Source organism: Haemorhous mexicanus, chromosome 6, assembly GCF_027477595.1.
Source record: "Haemorhous mexicanus isolate bHaeMex1 chromosome 6, bHaeMex1.pri, whole genome shotgun sequence".
NCBI lineage: Eukaryota > Metazoa > Chordata > Aves > Passeriformes > Fringillidae > Haemorhous > Haemorhous mexicanus.
Window position 1 is genome coordinate 3,069,752 of NC_082346.1, and position 21,651 is coordinate 3,091,402.

The window sequence follows — 21,651 nt, forward strand, 5'->3', positions numbered from 1 at the left end:
CCTAACTTTGCAGCTGAGGAAATGGGAGCAGAAGGTGTCTCCAGGAGCAGCCTACAGCTCACTCAGCAGTACAAGGACAGTTTGATAAGAATCCTGACAGGGAGACAGGTAAACTGTCCTGTGCAAAACAAATCACTTGGTTCCAGCACAGCTGCCAGCTGTCACACAAGCACAAAGCATCACCACCTGTGGTGGTGGCAGATCTGCAGGTAGTTGCTGGAGCCACCACAGAGTGAAGACTGTTTCTGCAAGCTTACCCTCTGCTGTTTAACAGTGTTATGTACAACACTTGGCTTTGCCTCACAGCATTCACACCTTCAACAGCAACCACTGATGGTCCAAAAATTAAAAGACAGTGTGATACAAACAACAAAAAGCAAGGGCTAAGAGCCTTTGAGGAATTATTTTTTAGGGGAATGGGTTTCATAGGTTGCAATGGCACGGTGAGAAGAGAGCTGAAAAGACTGGTAGTCCTTGGTTACAGAACACACAGGAGCATTGTAATTCCACTGGAAAATGAAAATTAAATGCACAACAATACATGATTAACTGTTTTATTAACTTCCTTCCTCTGACTGGCCCAAATTTCTAGGACATTCTGTAAACTAAAGAGAAATTTAATCACCTCTATCAAGCATAAAATATTTTAACTGAACTGGATCATAATCAGTTTTTATTAAATCTTTGTTCTTACAGCAAATCCTTAAATCAGTAGTGGAACTCATGATCGCTTACACAATGTGCTTAAGAACAAGGGAAAATCTAAACACAAAAATGCTCCAGTTTAATCTGCATTTTCACTATTAATAGCAGCAAAAGCAGACAATGTCTATTCAGATTTCACAAAAAGAAATCTGTGTTCCACCAACAGGGCTCAGGCAGAAGACTACAGAGATTCATTACTTTACAGACCCACCCATGTCCTATACACTCTACTGAGATTTGACTGAAAATGTAAACAATGCTATCTGAATCATCTAAACACTGTGGATTTTGTACATATTTAAAAGCACTTGCATAAAACTGCATTTGCCATTTCCCCATTGCCCTTGATTTCCCTGGAAATCCTCTGCTCTTTCTGTAACACTTTCCTGTGCAATCCTGACAGACTTGTCATTTTTTTTCCCATTAAGCCTATAATTCAGTAATTATTCCTTCTCACAGGTGAAATGAGCAAAATGCTGATTGGCCAGAGCATGCACTCCTCAGAGCTCTCCCAGATTCATGGCTTTGACCATCTGTGTCCTTCTCGACTCGGTGCCCACGAGCCATCCGTCACCAGAACAGCTCACGTGCTGGGGAGAACAGGATGGGAAATCCTTCAGCCCTCAGCAATGCCTCACAAACTGCAGGATGAGGAAGGGGAAGACAGCAATCCTCCAGATACACAGCAATAACTCCACGTGAATGCCATCACCATTTTGATGGGAAGGAGCATTATGTTTTGGATGTATCACGTTTTGAATGACTCCTTCCTTACCTTTGTCAGCCACGACAATGCAAACTGGACTCGAGTGTGTGAAAAAATCTATACCTGAGCAACAGCTCTAAAGGACAAACAGATGGGCCCTGGGCAGCAAAAATGTTATGTTCCCAAACAAAGCTATTCTATACTGTACACATTACCCTAGACAGTTTGGCACAATCCACCCCAGCATGCCAATAAGCTGAACTGAAGTAATGACGATATGACTGACTGAACACATATCTGGAAATTTGGATTCTATTCCCAGCTCAGTCACTGAAAGATCTGGTCAAATTGCAGCTGCTGCTATTGCTTTTTTCAGCTTTCAAACATTCTCTGTAATAATGATCTTGGCCTCAATAGTACCAAGTGGCTTTAGACAAAATTAAGCAGATTCAGGAGTTTCTCTGGTAAGGCTTCACCTCAGAGTGAACTCTTAGTTCTGGCTCATCTGGATTTGGATGTGCAATTCAGCTATGCTGCAGAAGAGTCTGTGCTGCTGAGCAACCTTCTCATGGACCCAGGGCACAGCCTTTCACCTGCTGGACAAGCTGGCAGAGGAATAGCAACTGCAAGCACCTTAATGTAACTGTTGACAGAACTGAAAATCCCATCGGTGCCTGTACAACACCGTGTGCTTTGTCATGAATGAAAGAAGGGCTCAAGACCATTGTCAGACCCCAAGGGATGAGGGTACTGCAGAACCAGGACACCCCATCTCTCAAAGGAATCTCTGGGAGTAACAAACCAAGAGCTACAATACAGTTTAAACAGAGGTCAGAAATTTCTGGCCCTTTTCAGAAGGCTCTGAAAGTAGTAGCTAAACATAATATGTTTCCTTATGATTTTAGGGAATGTCCCTGGATTTAATTGTATTGCAGTGTAAAATTATCAGCACATATCCACACAGAGTACACACCTATGTTCCTGATGTGGCTGGACTATTCTACATTACTGAAAAAAAAAAGCTCTTTTTCTGTCACATTGCTCAAGTGGCTACTAAATATTCTCAGACATTGCTTGCTTGTATATTCAGCTTTGTGAACAACTGCATAAAGCCTATTTTTCCTGCAGCAGTCAGTAATATACAAAAACTCACTGCAACCAGAGGGAAGCACTGCAGCAAGCACTGTGACACAGTCATTAATCCAATCATTAGGTCAGTGTAGTGAAACTGTGTGCATGGTTAGCACAAAAGGGAAAAAAAAAACCCAGATGATGACTACAACTGAAAAGGTCAATATGAAATACAATACTGACAAAGGAATTAAGCACATGCAGAAGTCATGCACAAAACTGCATCACATGGGGAATAAACACTTACAGGCTTAAACACTGCTTAAGATAACACTACTTAAGCTACTTGTATGGGTAAAAGAACTCCAAAGCAAACACTTTTGTCTTGTCACAACCCTACCCTCAAGCCATAAAGAGCGTATTACCACCAGAATAAATATGCTGAACTGAAACAGTGTAATTCCATTTGTTATTTCATATGTTTCAAACTATGTCCTCCCTACATAACTTCCCTCCCTCAGGAAAACACCCTGTCCACTTTTCCTCTAATCCACAGCAGCTCACTCAAACAGCATCTCATCTTACAGGATAAAACTTATTTTCCTCTGTTCATAGTTATGCAGAAACTTGGATTTCAGCGGGGGGGAAACAAATGCCCATATGTGTGGGAAGAAATAAGGAGGAAAAATTTAGTCTGTACTTAAGAATAAATAGCCCCCTCTATTCTTAAAAACATCATTAACTTGAGACCTTGGCACCCCATCTAATGTTCTCCTATTGCCCATACAGTAAATTAATGTCTTGGAGCTCCTACTAATGGAAACATTTTTCACCAAGACTGGCAACTTTCTCATCCATGCATAGCTTATTCCAAGTCTCCGAGTTCATTTAGCTTCCCCCCAGAGCTAAATTTATTAAAAGAACTGAACACCAACCTGAGCCTCCCTCTGCCAGGTACTTGTCCTTTGCATAGATGACAGAATCCAGCATTGACTCAAAGAGAAGGAAATAACCCTGTTATTACAGAGAAGGGAAAGAGTTTAGAAATCATTGTGTTTCTTACACTTAGTCATTCTACAGAGAGGCTTTATCAACACAGTTTAAGAATATTATAAGCCCATAAACCCACAGAGTTTTACAACAGCACTGTCACTTCAAAACTTCTTCTATAAAGTATCATCTTTAATTTTCCAAGCTGCAAGTACGTAGCACACAAAGAAAATAAATACACCATCTACACCAACAATTACCCAACAAGAGTCCTACAACAACAAAAGACATTGAATTCAACTCAAAGTAAGTAAAAAGCTGCAGGTATTGATTTTTTAGTAATAACTGTGAGGTTCCAAGAAAAATAAAAATAAAATTAAAAAAAAAAAAGGCTTTCCCCTTCAGATCTGCAAGTAACACTGAAACTATTGTCAGAGAAAGGTCAAGTGGAATGCATCTTTCCTTCTTCATATCTGCAACCTCATGGTGCCCTGCATCACCCTCGGCAGAGCTCCCTAAGAGAGGTGGAAATAAATCATGTACCAAACATTGGTTCTCTGGGTGTTCTACATCATCTAGCAGCATCCAGACTTGCAAAATTTCCAGGATAAAAATGGTAACAACTAGATTTGCACAGGGCTTTTTTGTGTTGGAATTAATTTTATGGTATAGGACGCTGTTATTGGTGTTTAGAATAATTTATTGTAAACTTCAGTGAGTCGTTTTCTGAAAGAGGGAAAAAATCCTTATTTGAATATTTGAGATACTAAAAAATTCAAATGGAAGTATCAAACAAAATTAACGTTTTATAAAGAACATCCCCTTTCTCAACTCCTTCTAAAGAAACTGCACATTTATGAGATATACAGCCCTTTGTTTTCCCATTGATATACTGATTTTATAACGTTCCTGTCCTCCTTGCCTGAGCACATCATTGCTACTCAATACTGGAACATATTTCATCTACATCCTCACAACACCAAATCAATTCAGACAAACACCAACAAAAGTAAAATGAGAATTCAAAACCTAAAACACAGCTTAGCCACATGGCTTGATTTAGTTGGCAAGAATAAAATGGACAACTGAAGTCCAGACTTTGGACCTGTAGTTCTACAAGCCCAGGCAGCAGTAATTTAACAAAGAAAAGCTAAGAAGCTGCAGCAGATGTTAGGATGTTAGGAAAAATTTCTTCACTGAAATGAAGAAATGGACCAGGCTTGCCCAGGGCAGCCCTGGAGGGACCTAAAAGTCATGTGAATGCGACACCTGGGGACATGGTTTAGTGCTGGACTCAATGATCTTAAAAAAATGCTTAAACTTCAGAATTGCTTTTAAGTGCCATTTTCTGCAGCCTTCAAAACAAAAAACAAAACTGAAAACCCCAGAAACTTGAAGCACGACTTGTAATCAAAGAGAACACTGTGGAAATAATGGCCATGTCATTTTCTCAATCTGTTTCTTCTGGTAATAGTTCTTCACTGAGAACTCTTCTTCCCAATCTTGCCTGTTCTTCTACTTTACCGCCCAGCTTGTGTACATCCTTAGAATAAGTACCAGAAGGAAGACAACTGCTTTGTGAGCAATGGGGTTGTAAGCTTTGCTGAACAGCTGAAAATACCTGCAGCTCCAGTTGCATCAGGCAGGAATAATGTGATGCCCACAGCAAGCCAAAAGCACAGCATGGAACCGCAGCATTCTTTTTTATACAGTTAAAAATAGAATATGTTTAGCTCACAAAAAGTATTTTTAGATGCCTTTAACTGAAAATGAGTTGTTTTCACAGTGTTTTAAAGGTAACCTCTAGGACATATTGAAGACTGGTCACAAGCAAGAGTCAATAATTCACAAAAGGACATCTTTATGGATTAGGTCTTCAGTTCCTTCCTTTGCCACTAACTATGCCTGCCAACCTGTGCAAGGAGTACAGCTGCAAAACACTCTCTCAGGAGAAATACAGAGAAATTCTCACCATTATTTCCCTGACCTTTTCACTCTGGCACTGCTGGTTCTCCCCCCACTCCCAGTTTTTTCTCCCCCCCATTCATTATAGCATTTAAGTTACATAAACCATCAATGGTACTGAATCAAGTAATTTACTACTTACACCAAAACATTTTGCTCAGTGTGCTGTGATCATCTGTAGTGTAAGTCAGAATGCAATTTCACAGCCTACTGCCCCACCTGTAGGGGAGCTTTCTGGAAAGAGAATTACACCTGACATTTTATCCTGGGATGCTGTGGGGAACTTTTGCTTCACCCCCCCCAAAATGGCCAAGGGCTTATTTTTTCTTAAGCATGTAGTGACATCCTCAAAATCAATCACTGCAAAGAGATCTCTATGATACAAATCTGTGAGCTGCATATTATTAGTACAATCTTGATAGTGGCTAAACTAAGACACATTAAAGGTGACATTCTCTGTTAAAGACAACTCAAATGCACAGAACACCTTAAATTTTATGTTGTCCCATGACATGCTTTCTACTAAAAAGCTGGCCATTTCCTTCTCAGAAGGAACATAAACTCCTTATTTTTTGTATCTGCAAAGCTGAAACGAAATATTCTCCAGCTAACAGCAAAGGCCCATATAAACAGATCTGGACAGGAACAGAAATCCAGCACTGTGAGTAACTCTGCTCAAGCACACTGCTCTGCCCTGCCTCATGTCTGCCCAAGGAAACACCCACTGAGCCCCTCAAATCCATTAGCAATGTGAATATTGCTACATTTCTTATATATTCTTTTATATCTGTATTCTGTGTTCCTAACAGAATCATAAAAAGCTCCCAGATCTTTGATGCCTTAATATTTTGCGTTGTTAATTTTTTCCCTAATATTCAAATATTCTACAGCATTGTCCTATTCATTTTCATTTTAATTCAAAGCTACATACAAATATTTTACCAACTGATCAAAATATAAGTATTCAAGTTCTTTTAGCTTTAGTGTTTCAGTATTTACATGATAATCTCTGTAGAGAAAGAGTTTAAATTCTTTAAAAGCATCAAAAGGTGGATTAGCATGTTTACAACAGCAAGAATTAGCAGAATTGTTGGTGCAGCTGAAAAAAACCTGTGTAAAGATAGAATTTGGAAGCATTGTTTAACTACTTGAATAAGCATTTGAGTTTCCCCTCCACTTGCTATCAAAGATGCATTTTATTATTTTCTATAACATTAATGAACCTGGTCTGGTTCTCCAGGTTCACTAAGGCCCAATCCTGAACATTTAATAAGATGAAAAACAGCTATCAAATCATGGGCCCAGAGAGTCAACTTTATCTTTTTTAATCCCCAGTGGTATTAAAAAAGTGCATTATTGTCTTAAACTGAAGTTTTCAACTACAAGATTTCCACTGGCCTACCCAGTAAAGCAAGTTACAGAGGGTATGCAACACAGACTGGACAACAGATTCTGATCTCTAACACAAAATCTAATCTGGCATTAACAAATGTACAAAACTGATTTTTTTTTATGACACTCTGTGTCATAAAAAATATTATTTGACAAAATTCCCTCCAAACCTGCAGCACACTTAAATGACAAGCAGCAGCTACACACAAACACTTCAGCATGCTCTGCTGCAGCACCACCTCCTACATGCTAAGTTTGCCTTCACGCTGATCTCTCATGTACATTTTAATTAAAAAAAAAAAGGAAGTAATTCATTACTGACAGAGCAAGCTCACAAATGTCAGCATCACAGCTTGACTCTGTCATTCTGCACACCCTGTTGTTTCCTTAAACTAATAAAAGGAAGAACAGCAAATGGGAAGATGTGAAGAGCAGAAATATGATCCCCATGATTAGTGTTGACAAACAAAAAAAATCATGCAAGGAAATAACTGTGTATCTCTCACAGAAATAGGGGAAAGGAGAAAGGAGATGGCTTCCAGTGTTTCAGACATGCTCACTTCCTTGTCTTTTCCCTAGATCTTGAATGCCTCTGTTCACAGCGCATCCTCATGTATTTTCAAAATTATTTTTTTAAAAAGAGAAAGAAATACAAAGAAAGAGAAGAAAAAGGAGAAAATATTAGCTATCTGACCAAATACATGATTAAAGACAAGTACTGGGTTGTATCTTAAGTGTATTTTAATCTGACAGTCCATCTCTTCCCCAGTTTTATCTTGTATAACTCTGCTGCACATGCAGTACCATAAAGCACTGCATTTAAAAAAACCAATATATGAGTCCATGCTGTACATTGTATTTGAGAGACCATCTCAGGCAATTGTCTCTCACAGCAGAGCCCCTTTACAAACAAGAAATCCAGATATTCTCAAGTGACTAAAACTAGCAACCTTTAGCTTTATAGTTTTAGCTAGAGAAAGGAAGCAAAACCAATACTGATGGCAAGAAAAATCTGCACACATATGCAGCTGGGTAAGAACATTCCAGAAAAGCATTGCATAGAGTGTTTCTTTTCAATAAGCAGCCCACAAAGTTTACAATTACTCTACCTAAATATGGGAGCAATAATTCAGTCACTTTTCTATGTTATATTTTCCTGCCCAGGAATACATCTAAGTCTACGCCCTGAACAAGAAGTAAGGGATTTATCTGTAGGTGATTTATGATACAGGCAGACAAGTAACAAAATATGAGAGCCTGGTACTAGTATACAAATCTTCAGTTACACAAATTAAGGTTTTTAAAGGTTGCACATATGAGAGCTCTAGGCAGGATGATGCTTTAGAAGCTTGCAGCCCTGATACAAACCATCACACAGTCCTGGACATGGAAACCTCCACAAAACCAAGGTCAGCAGTGGTATTTTATATAAAATCCACCTGTTCTTATTTCCAAAAAACCTTTCTCCAAGAACTGACAGATTTTCTCCTTAGAGCATCTGTCTGGTTATTGGCACAGACTATTACCTGGCCACTTTTGTACTCTTTCTCAAGGCAATGTGGTTCACTGGGTGAAGTGGTCCTTCAGCCCATCTGCTCTCCCTTGTGCTCCTGGCTCACAGCACACAAGAAGTCCCTTGTGTCAGGTGAAGTTTTGCTAAAAACAGTGTCCAGCTGTCTCTGGAGTGAAAGCCTGAACAGCTTTAAAGTCCAAGCATGTTGTCCTCTTATTTCAAAAGTTCCATGCCTTCTTGCTGATTTCTCATGGGCAGCTCCTCACAGCACTGACTCCTTCTTCACAGCCAACAAACCCCATCTCTCTCCTCAGCCAGCTAACCCACTCTTTTGTAGCACTCTTCTTACTGGACACAGCTGTGGGCTATTAAGGGCAGGCCTGTTCCTAATCTTTGGTGATTAGCACAGCTGCAGCTCCTCAGGTGTGAGACTGCCTTCTGCACTATCTTTATTTTCTTACTTTCTATCCTTCCACATTCAAGGAGCCCTCAATCTTCAGCAACCTGTCTTCTGGACACCAAGAGAACACCTCAGAGCTCCTCACACCTCCCACTGCCTTCCTCTGTGTTTTACACACTGGGTTGAATTGAACACAGTCACAAAAATGCCCTGGTCTGATGCTGACATTGTCAAAAACACAAACTTCAGATGTCACAAGCTGAATTTAGAATGTTACAAACATGTTCACTGCTAATTTCTTTCACAGGCTTAAATAAAACCAATGAAGGTACAGCTGCTCTTCATTCAGCCTCTAAACCTGGAACATGAAAAAAACATATCCAGAGGAATTTAAATTGGGAAAGCATTATTCTGGAAGATGGCAAGTATGCATTTGAAATACAAATTTCTACAAAGACACACATGCACTCACACACACCTGATATTTAAGATGCTTCTCCCATTTTTCCATAATTTAAGGGAACAAATTTATAAATGAAAGAGAAGGAAGAATAGCAAGCAGTTTGTGGCAGTCACAGGTCACTTCTGCAATTAAGTAAATGATCATTAGAAACCATCACACTGAGATGCTCATAATGCAATGCTGTACATTTTACAAGACACTGCTCTATGTGACAGCTTTTTTAGGAAGCCTAATCTAAAAACAATCCTGGGAGAATGCAGTATTTTTCCTCTCTCTTGCCTCATACTTGTTTTTTTTAATTTTATGATGTTCCAGACACAGCTCTACCAAAAAAAAAAAAAAAAAAAAAAGCTTATTGTTTACTGGTCTTAAGCAGCATTCTGTATCAAGCAAAACACAGCTATGGCTCCACCAAAGGTCTGATATTCACTAATCTAAAAGCAGTTTGTTTTCTAAACAGAAAGAGCAACTTTTCATATTTTTGTTACAAAGAAAAGCATGAGAATTTTCCTGCCAGTCCATACAGATTCTCTGCATAAAGAGGCAAAATCTGACATATACTGAATTCTTTTTCGCTCTCATGCTCACATATTAAGAACTAATTTCACACTGTATCATGTAGGGAAGGACATAAAAAAGCAAATTCACACAAGAAAGCCAGACAAAGAAGACTCTTCATCTGCGTTAGACAGAATAATGCTCCTTTCTGGACAGTGTTGGAACATTGTGTACCCTGTCCAGCTATCAATCTTACTCCCACAGCATTGTCCTCTTTATCTCTGTCATGCAGTAACCTATAAAACTCCTAACACTCCTAAATATTTAGAATATCTAATTAACTGCAGTGCACATGGCTATGTAATTTTGACATAAAAAAGGTAAATTAGCACACAAAAGAAAAATAGTCAACATTCAATACTTTGTTTCTTAAAGAGCTGAGTCTTGAAATCATTTAGTTCATCTTAGAGGCACGGATTTACAACATGACTTCAGCTCACCTGTCCAGGTTCCCTTTAAAACCACATCTTGGGCTAGAGAAGGAGAAATGTGATGTTGGGAACATTAATCTTGGTGCACATATTAGGCAGCTGATCAGAAGTTTCTCTGAAAAAACTATAATTACATTTCTAGTGAAGCCACCATACTGTCAGAAATCACCAATCATAATGTGCTATTTTTAAATCACTGGTTTAAGCCAATGCCTTAAACTATCCTTGAAACCACTGACCTCAACAGTAAATTAAGCTCATGCTTCAAATAACATACATCACAGCAGTGCGGGAAAAACTGCAGATTTCTAATTTCTAGTTCACTGACACATGTAACATTAAACAAATATATACAAAAAAGGCAAACCAATTCATTTTCATCTTTCCCTGAAAGACAGGTAGATATGGAGTCACAGTGAGTGCATGACCTCCCCACCAAAGGCCATTGTATATAACAGAACAGCCACAGTTTGTTAAAAAAAGAAACAAACCCCACAAAGAAACAAGTAACATGGAATACAAGCTTTCATTCCCGATCTTCAATTTCAGGCAGAAAGTAATTTTTAAGTTCCAGCAGCTGGAAGTAACATGAAGAAAACCTGTGCTTTGAAGTGCTTTTTGAAGGCCTGTGATATGAGGATACTGAAGCAGAAGTTCACAAAAAAAAACCAGTTTAAAGAGATGTTTCCTACCTCATTTTTGATAGGGAACAGGCATTCCTAAGTCACTATGAAACTCAGGCTGGCACTGGGTTTTGTAACACAGATTTCTTTATTAGGATTAATGGCAGGTAGCAAGGACAGGGGTGTAACAGCTACTGGCCACCACACAAAAAAAGTAACAGGCCAACAGCTGAAATCCAGTGGATTCCAGGAGATGGCTCATTTAGACACTGCTGTCCATCACACTTCTTTTGTACTTCTGAATCAGTGTTTTTACTGTCATGCTGAAACCCAGCAAAGAAAAGCAACATTGTTTTCAAGCTCTCCCAGTATTTGCAGATTTCCAGAGGCAGCACCTCCCTTCCTTATCACCTTTCCTGCACTGTCAGGAGAGTCCTTAGCTGAATTTGCAGACTGAAGGTATTTTCCCTATCAGAATGAGCTGGCTAGATGACTAATACAATATTTCTCCATTCCTTTCACCTGAGCAGCACAACAGTATGACTTAGTGCTTTACAGATTTCCAAACCAACTTTGTAACAGAAACCTGCTGCACCTAGAGCAGCTCAACTGTACTTAGAGAAGTTTGACTTGAAAGAGCTTGAGCAAGAGGGACCAGGAATTGTGTCCAAGTACCAAATAAACAGGACTGCCATCCCACCTCTGACATTGTCAAAGACGCTGCTGGAAACATGACAGATGCTTTGTTTAAAAAACCCAACTTTTGAAATGAAATAAAACACATCTTTTTCCTGAAAATAACTTGAAAAGAATACCCATGCACCTTACCATCCATTCAGATATAATTACATCCACTTTTTCCAAAGGCAGATCAACTTCCTCAATTCTTCCTTTGACTAATGTAATAATCTTTTCAAGTTTATTTAATCTGCAAGTCAAAACATAAACAAATTAGTTTATATTTCCAATTTATGCTGTCAAGAGAGCTATACTGACGGCTATATTTCGCATTCTTCCCCTCACAAACTTTTTGGTTTAACTAATCAAGAATGTACTATTCCTCAGTTTTATTTCAGAGGGAACATTTCCAAGTAGCTAAAAATTGCAGCAGATTTAGTGCCAGGAGAAGATGGCAGGCAGTACATCTGTATACCTCCAACGTGCCATGCATGTAAATAGGCAAGCTTCAGAAACCAGGAAAACAGAGAAGATAATTTAAAACTGCTGGTCCTCTTTATTTAGAAGTTGCTTGTTTCCATTTCTCCTCCTCTGACCTCCACAGCAATCAGAGCCTACTCACGACACCAGGACGGCAATGGAAATTAACTTCCTTACAAAGCTGTTTTGCATGACTCGGTTTTTTATTTAACCAAACCAGCTGCAAAGTCACTGAGAACAGAGCTTCCCTCTAAATCAGTACTACACTTACTGCACAGTAAAGGCACCCTGCCCACTGGGATTTGGGCAAAAGCACCTGCAATGTTCAGTACCTGCAGGGATCAGGGATTAGCTCACACGCACGTCATGGTACAACCATCCTGCGTAAGGAGGGAGGGACTGGGACAGGACTGCAGGTTTTGAAACAAGAACTGCATGGTAGTGAAATTAGTAAGTGTGTAAATGCTTGAAATGTACTGCTTTTCTTCTTGGCAAACCATATTAGTCTTTCTTGCACTTATCTTTATTACCATGGCTGTTCTTGCAGAGGGCAGAAAAGTATTCTCACCACAGAAATTTATCTTCCCACCGCAGTTCTTATCTCTGCTCCTTCCCTCCCTCTCCTGATATCTTACTCTTACATTCTGTCTGGCTTTCAATGCAGACCAGTAATGACATTAAAAATTCAATCTAAGAGACAATAGAAGAACGATCAGCATGAAAGGAGGGAAACGAAAAGGTCAAAGGGCTAAAGGGCTCCTTGAACACTTGGGCTGTTGCAAAGACAAATTAAATCCTCTACAAGACAGTTATCTGTTAGGAGATAGCAGTTCATTACTAACATCACATTCAAAGGTCTAAACAGAAGGAAAATCAGAAGCTCAGAGTGAGGAATGTTAAAGAGCTACCACCCACAACAATAATTTAAGAAGAACTAAAAGAGATCTAAAGATAACTTTCTAAATGACCACATACAAGGACATGATTTAAAACAACAGAGAGGAAAAGGATTAATTCACTACATACTTGTTTTCAATTATCATGCTTTAAAAAACCCAAACAATGTAGTTTACACGCTGTAGGAAAAACTGAGATGTTATTCAGGAAGTCTACTTCAACTTTCTATTCTAGCTTAACAGTGATGAATGACAAAAATCAAGTAATATACTGTGCTAGAAATTTTACAGGGAGAAAAATTTTACAGGGAGAAATTCACAGGGAGAAATTCACAGCAAGAAAAAGAAAGGCAATCATTTAGTTTAAAGCAAGTTTATTTTTAAGGCTACTCAGGCTGTGTGTTCTGGTTCACTTACACACATGGGCTGCACTGTTTCCAGTAATTAGCATGCTAGAAATTAACCTGAATTCTGGGAAGGACAAAAGTGTTGAGCACACATTTGAACCACAGGTGGAAGTGTGCCCCAACAGTCATTTTTTAAGCCACACAATTGTTTAGTGTTCCAATAAATATCTGTTATTCCACTGCAACTTTGTCACCTTTACTCCTTTAGGAAAAGTAGCTTTAAACAGACAAATATAAACTGTTCTGATGCGAACTTCAGACTTTAATGTGAATTGCACCTTGTATAGGAGAAAGTACCTATAAATGTGCAGCCTTACTGATTACTTGCTGCATACTTCAAGTGGCAATTCATCACTCTTAAGAGTTTAAGAGTTTTGATTCATTGCTTTTCTAAGAGACCTGCCCTTCTCCTCCCCAAAGAATAATACATATTGACTGTTACTTCTACTGTCCCCTAAGTATAAATAGCACTCAAAGATCTTTGTGCACTTGTTCAAAGTTAAAACACCCCTAAATTTGTAATCTAGTACATTAGATACAAAACACTATTTCACATCTGCAACCATTCTGAAGATGTCAGGAACTCAGAGGAAAAGTTCTCTTTAAGGAATGAGTTCTTGTGCCAGAGAATTATTTTAGTCAAACATGCATTTAAGGTTTAACATGGTGCTTTTCCCAAGCAGATATCTGAGTAATTTTACAGCATCCAAGTGTGCAGTGCTGCACCACCAATGTGTGAGTGGTACCTAACAAATTCCCCACAGACAACATTACTTCTGTTCCACTTGAGGTTGCACAAAAAAAAACCTCTCACTCCCAAATTCTTCAGTATCTACCTGGGTTTTATTCTCACACTTGCTCTTACAAAATCATCCTAAATGAAAAAACATACAGGCTTCAACTATCAACAGTGCACATGGACACTTACACTCCTCCTACCCCATCCTAGGAAATCCTTTGTAAGTCTTCAGATGTCACTGCTTGATTTTTACAATAGCTCAGCCTCCCTAAATATCCTCCACAGGCAAATTAGTGACATGAGGAGTGCATGAATGAATGAGGAGATGGGTCTAGACCATGAGGTTCGAGAGTTGAGAGGAGGAGTACAAATCCTAACTGGCAGCCAGGTACCAGAGGTGGCCCTCAGGGCTCAGTGCTGGTTCTGATACTAATGGACACCTTTAGAGACCTAAGTGGACAAGATGCACTCTCAGCACTGCTGAATTAGGGGAGAGCAGTTGACAGGGTAGCCTTTTATTTTCTGTAACACAGACAAATTACAGAAATTCTTTAAAATTTCTACAAAGAAACAGAAAACTAACAACCACAGCTTTTCCTACCTAATGATGTCCATGGCCTGATAGATGATTTCAGATTGGTCAACTCCAATCACTTTCTTGGCACCCGCTTTGGCAGCAAACATGGAGAGAATTCCAGTTCCACAGCCAACATCCAAAACCACCTGAAAGGAGTAAATGAAAGCAAAACAATCTTATTTTCCTTGCTATGATTTTTCTACACTTCTTTCTACATCAGTGAGATGCCATATTCCAACAGAAGGCACCAAGTCTTACTGTTACATGCAGAGACATCCAAGTCAAACTGCAGTTCTAACTCCCACTCTACCACAATGAAGCCCACTAATTCCAGCTGCAGATTAACCCAGTCCCATGGGAAACAACAGCAAGCAATTATGTGGGAAACACCTAAAATGCTACATGAAGAGGAAAAAAAAGGAAATTATAGCCTGAACAGTTTTAATCACTGAATCACTAATTGAACGGAGAAAACATATTTTAGCTGCAGTTTTTAATGAAAAGTCTATTCAGAAACTTTATTTAGGAATCCTCTACCAGACATGGTCACACTGCCTCAAAACAGCTATGGCTCAAGATGACTAAATTTTAAAATGGTCACTGGCACAGTTTTAACACCAGGAAATATCTTCTGTTTAGCACTATTTATAATAGAGTGAAAAAAAAATCTAGTTAAGGTGGAATCCCTAGAGTTTTCATGAAAGAGTGAATTTCACCACTACAGCTGGAAAAAGCATTTCCATGGAAATGCATGGGGTTTTGTAGCTGATATCACATATCAGCTACTACAGGAAGACTGAAAAGTTAAAAAATGTGAAGCAACTAGGAAAAGAGCACCAAATTGAGGACAAAGTGGAGTTGAGCTGCCACCAGTTTAAAGCTTCACAGATATTTTACCAAGCAGCATTTTTCAGGCCTTCCTATTGTAACAATGTATTTCTTGTAAGTGATGGAAATTTTCAACAGCTAAAAACCTAATGAATGTGTTACAGTAGATTTTTAAGCTGAGTTCCAGGCTTGATGTTTTCACAGAATTACTGGGGCTGAAAGGCATCTCTGGAGATTCTGAGGGTGTATTTTATTGCACTGGCCAGATCATCAATGGTCTTACTGTTAGACTCATAGCTGATATAGCTAAGCTTTACTAATGGTGTTAAAAAACTCACAGCACTAAACCCAAAAATGTTCTGAAGTCTGAAAATCAAAATAAATTTTCTAAACACTATGTAGAGTCACTCATCTCATGTACAGCATTTAAGCATGAACAGAATCAGAACAGTAAAGAAAGAACTTACTTTCCCATACATAAGAGCTAAAATGAAAGTACAACTTGAAACACACTTAACAAGAACACTGGGTCAGAATTACCAGTTATAGAAGAATTTATTAGAAAGGAAAACTGATTCCACTGTCTCTTCTCCTCACAGTACAGAGTGCTGTAAAACCTACCCTCACAGCTTTCATTATATTAAACACTTTTCCAAAGAAGGCATCAAATTCCTCACTGATCAATCCCATATTTGAGAACTATAATCTCATTTTACAAAGTATTTTTAAAAATACAAAAAATAAGGCAATAATGCACCTTGCTGCTGATACACTTTCCAGCTTATCAGCTACTGATCACTCTCACTTTGGCACATGAAAACCTTGCATTTCACCTGACAAAGAGCAGCAAAGTAAATACTGGCATGCTCTGCACCTCAGGTCTGCCTGCCCTCCTTGTATACAATTCAAGCCATTCTGAGGATGGATACAGAAAAATGATCATGAAGCCAGCATGGACAAAACCAGCTGGTCATCCTTAGCAGTACAGCACAAGGGAGCTGCTGCTGTGGTGGTCTGGGAAGCAGTGGCTGGAGTAATCTAAACCTGTCTCTGTAGAGCCACTTAAAACTGGAAACAGACTAAAAACCATCAGTATCATGATCTTTCACAGCAGCTTGTGCAGAGGGAAGGGAAGCTGTGGACAGAGTTACTTGCTCCACCTGCAACTCTTCTGTAGCTGTGTTTCAAAAGGAGTCAACTCTACAACTCAGAAGGTGAGAGCATGTTATGGCTACAGAAATTCCTAAACTGTGAATCTGCTAGAGACAGGAATAGAAAATAAAAATCAATATTCTTGCAGCTGCTGAAATCTCACACCCTCCAACATCACCTAACATTTCACCTATGGTAGTTAACAAAATCACTGAGCCATGACAGCTGGAAGTCACAGCCAAAAATAAACCACTGTGAAAGAATCATATTGATGTACAGTTGCATGAAAGAGAGCAATCACCACAAATTGGAAAAAAATCAAAACAGACACCACGTTGGACAGCTGCCCCGGTCACTTAAAAACCCAGATGGAACTCATCTAGCCTTAGGCAGGGGATGGGATGGAAGAGAGGCACTGGAGGGAAAACATCCAAGCTGGAATACGTGTGAGGAAAGGAAAGACAAGCAGAGTGATCATCAATTAGCCTAAGGACAAGGGTCTACAGCCCACACATTCTTGCAGCGATCACATATGGCCTCCCAGCAAAGAGCTGGAGCAGCTGCACGGGTGATTTCACTACACCACAACACACTGCAGCCTCACATCCTCCTCTGCAGTCTAAGCAAAAGTGATATCCTGCTTTCAGTGATATCCTACTTTAAACTCAGAAAAACAGGAGGCCAGGGACTTTGGCCAACTAAATTCATTTCATCAATGAACTCTTAGTAGGACAGTAGTTTAAAAGGTTATTTTATTCCCTGAATATGGCACTGAAGCTTCAGCACTCAGATTCCAGTCTTACAATGAAAACTAAGCATGACAACAGTGCTTTACTAAATTAGTTTTCCACCCAAAAATACTCTCATTGTAACATGGACCACACTTTTACTGAGTACAGCCACCTTCACTGTTCCTGCCGGGTAATCTGAATTGTCCCATTCTCATCTCAAATACATTTGACAGGTTGAAAACAAAGGCAGCAAGCAGGATTTGTTCAAGTTTTATTAATTTATTTTGAAAGCTGAGACAGAACAAACAAATTGGCTGGTTCTGAATAAAATATGCATAATAAACAAACCTAGATACTCTGCTATCATCTATCAGCATGCAATCACACCTCTTTAGTATCCTTAAGGTTAGGATGCAGACTTGCATCAGAAGTGAGTATAACAATTCAGCTCTTTGAACAAGGTCCTCCCAAACTACCTCACAATTGTCCACTCAGAAAAAAAACCAAAAAGCATTAGTATGTATTTTCCAGGGAGGAATACCATAACAGAGTTCTAGGAAATGCAGTAACAGACTTTTCCCTCAATTTTTTTGAATTGTTATTAAAATTAAAGGGAAAACAGCCTTTGAAATTTTCCCTCATTAGCATAGTCCTGAGAGCATTATACAATACATTAAGTTAAACAAAGTATCCTACACAGCTCCTTCAGCACAAGTCTGTAACAGATGTCACTTCAAAGCCAGATTTGTGCAGAAAACTCCATTTATTCTCCATAGCAATGTACCAAGAGAAAGCTACACCATTTGGCCAGACACACGGGTTAAGCAGGACACTGGTCACATGGGTGGGGGACACTGGGAACTCGAAGCAATCGAGATTCTTTCAGTGAGTTCTTTCAGACACACCATGATGGGTTTGGATACACCATGGATCTGAAGCAACCTTGATCAATAAACTGCTGCAAAAACCACGCTCAGAAATCAGTCTGTGTATGTTGGGATACTTGAGCTTTTCTCCAGAGAAGCTGAATGCTTTTACAACAGAGTAAGCACACACACTGCCTAAGCTGTTTCCTGAGCATGGGTATCTACTCCTGGGGCTGAAGCATCATTGACTCTAACAGTTACTCCATGTTTTGTTTTGAATGCTCCCAGCGTGTCCATAAAGCACAGGAGACACACTATCAATCATGAAAAATTACTGTTCCACAAGGCCTCACATTTTGTGTAACTTCAGATCAGTCTTAACCTGCAAAAACCTGCAGTTATCAATTCTAGGGGCGTCTGTGAAACTAAATTTCTCTCGGGAAAGTTTTCTTTCCTTTATTGATCTTTCTGCTTTGTTAGATGAGCTGCCCACTGACACAGTCACCTGGTGGTATAATTCTATGACACTTTTGCTTGTTCTCTCACTATAATCAAAGGGTTTAGAAATGTTCAGTAGAAACAGGCTTGTGACATGAATTGAGGCAAAAAAGGGAAGAAAACTATTTTTTTTTTCTGCTATAGTTGCCAATTGAAAACTAAGGTAAAACATACAAGGAATAGACACTATCAAACACTGAAATACCTTCTGTCAGGACAGAACTGATCTCTCACCTCTCCTACAAAGAAAGGCTCAGAGGATTGGGATTGTTCAGCCTGGAAAAGACAATGCTTTGGGGTGATCTAATTGTTGCTTTCCAGTACCTGAAAAGAGCCTAAAAGAAAGATGAAGACAGACTCTCTACAAGGGTCTAGAGTGACACAAGAAGGGGGAATGGATTTAAATGAAAGAGAGTAGGCTTAGATAGGATACTAGGAAAAAATTCTTCCCTGAAGGTGGTGAGGCCCCAGCACAGGTCGCCTAGAGAAGGTGTGAATACCCCATCCCTGAAAAAAAAACATTCAAGGCCAGGTTGGATGGGGCTCTGAGCAACCTGGTCTAGTGGAAAGTGTCCCTACCTAGGGCAGAAGGATTGGAACTGCATGATCCTGCAGGCCCCTTCCAACCCAAACCATCCTACGGCTCTATAAGCTCAAACCACAACAAACTCTTTAAAAACAGCCAGCAGAAATACAAAAGACAAGAGGATTATTACTGTACAGGGGTCATAACCACTGTAAGATCCTATCACTGAAATCCTTCCTCACTGCAAATGAAGTACTAGCTCACAGTTCCAAGCCCTTTAACAATAACCACCCAGTCTGGAGACACGAAACAGCACGAATTCAAAAAAAAATCAGTTCCACATGAATTCTTTCCCAGCCCTAATTACACAGGGCTTCCAGTACGTTTTAACTGTATCAGGCATACATAGAAATTCACTTAATCCTGGTAAAGAGCCCTGAGAGAGATTCCACCTAATATCCTCGACAAGAGAGGCTCAACTTCACCCCGCCAAGATAATTAATGAGCTCCCTGCCACGGCACACAGCACAATGACAATAGAGATCAGCACTGCTCTTATCAGCACGCTGCACCCTCCAGCAGCTCAACAGCTCTCCACCACCTAATAAAGCCAGAGCGCATCAGATCAAATCCTGGCACTGGAATCTCCACTCCCAGAACTACAGGGTAGCTAACCTGCAGGTTTTCTACTACATTTGAGACAAAATAAACCAGAGAAATTACTGGATGTTCTGAGCACTTGTACCCACCTTATCCTTGAAGATATGTGGGTTTTGATAGATGAAGTCACGATAGCTCTCTGTACGGACTTTATCCTGGCAAAGAACAAAGAGGGTTCACTTCTTCTACTTAGGTACAGCATAAAATTCAAAAATGCTGAACAACTTGCTTTTCAACTTGGCCTATAGATGCTTTGCATATACTGTACTTACATGGGCACTGCAATCATGACACTTCTGTATGATAATATTGCAGAATTTACTGCAGCAAATGAAGCCAGTTGCCTCAGCTGGAGGAAAAATAAGGAACTATTTTATGGTTTTCTTATTCTGCCTTTTCTTTTGAATGTTTCAAAGATCTTAATACCTATTCATCACTAACCAGGAACTGCAGTAATAGAGCGACAACATTACGCCAACATTAAATAGAAACCAGCTGAAATAGAAAACTGTGAAAATTTGAATCACAAGCTCATAAAATGTTTGGTATCATTTTGTTCTCTGACACCCCTGTGACATGGAGATTTCTGAAAAAGAAGTTATGAATCAAATTAACTTGGTTTTATTTCTGAACAAGCTGCAGATTTGCAATCCTGATGACAAGGTAGTAGTTAAAACTATACAGCCCATTTGATGAAAGTCCAACACAGTACATAAGTTTGATTGAAATACAACAGGGCCAGAGAAGCTGGAATATTTTTAAGCCTAGAACAAAACATATATAGTATCTTAGTACAGAAAAGCCTGCAGCATAGCTCAGTTTACCAGCAAGGTAATCTATTAAAACATTGATTCTCTTAACATGCATCAGCAGGTACACAAATTGACAGCCAAGTATAGGTTTTGGAGTTGCTGTCACAGTTCAAGTGTTGCAGACAAATAAAAAAAAAAAAATCATCAATTTTTTGTCTAGTGCAAAAAATGCTGAAGTATAAAATCCCAGTACTTTTATTAAATCTAGGGGATTTTTCTACTACAGCCAGTTAAGAATTTCTAGAAATAACAGAGAAACAGAAATTTTCTATAGTGAGAAAGAACGAAGTCTATTTTAATAAAAGAATAAGATCAAAACCAGTGACAGGAACATTTTTATGATAATAAAAATTCTGGAGACAAAAAATTATTTTGAGGCTTGAAAATCCTAAAATCCAGCTCTATGTGTAAAAATACTATTTCACACACAACCCAAAGAAGCAGTTGGGGTTTATTTTAGAAAATTCTGCTTTAAAATCCTGCATAATCAATATTAACAACATATTGGTTTGTTTAAAACCATATTGGTTTGCTATGATGTTCAGAGCAACTATTTTTAGTACTTCACTTCTACTGCAGTATACATTAGGATTTGCTGGGAGGACCAAAAAAGTGTAAAAATAAATAATCAATTGAGAAAGCAGCCAGCTGGAAAGCTTTCAGCCTTGCATCCTGCCCCTCACATGGCTTCAGCACTGCCCCAACTCAAAGCAGCTGTAGCCACAGCCAAGCACTTAGGGACTCTATTCAGCAATCCCCTTCAACACTCAACTTTTCCCATGTAATGCTTTCTTGGTTTAAGTAAAATGGTAAAAAAAAAATTATTAAGATGACAGCCAAGAAATTCTCAAGCAAAAAGGTAGAGTAAGGGAAACACCAGTGACTCAGCAAGTGTGAAGTAACAATATTCTTGCTCCATCTCTCAAGTATTTGCAGAAAAACACCCCAAATTGTAATTTTGTCTCATCACTAGCAGGCACAAGG

The 21,651-nt window shown here is 39.1% G+C and overlaps 1 protein-coding gene across 2 annotated transcripts in view; it reads right to left on the minus strand.

Moving 5' to 3' along the window:
* PRMT3 (protein arginine methyltransferase 3) overlaps window positions 1-21,651 on the minus strand; it is a 55,038-nt gene that overhangs the window by 24,989 nt on the left and 8,398 nt on the right. Inside the window, exons 7-10 of one of the 2 annotated variants that reach the window (XM_059848304.1) lie at window positions 19,945-20,010; window positions 14,619-14,740; window positions 11,646-11,745; window positions 3,418-3,496 (exon numbers count right to left, since the gene is read on the minus strand). In XM_059848304.1, coding sequence (XP_059704287.1) covers window positions 3,418-3,496; window positions 11,646-11,745; window positions 14,619-14,740; window positions 19,945-20,010 — 367 coding nt within the window. The remainder of the gene's footprint in view (window positions 1-3,417; window positions 3,497-11,645; window positions 11,746-14,618; window positions 14,741-19,944; window positions 20,011-21,651) is intronic. The other variant, XM_059848306.1, reaches the window with a different exon arrangement.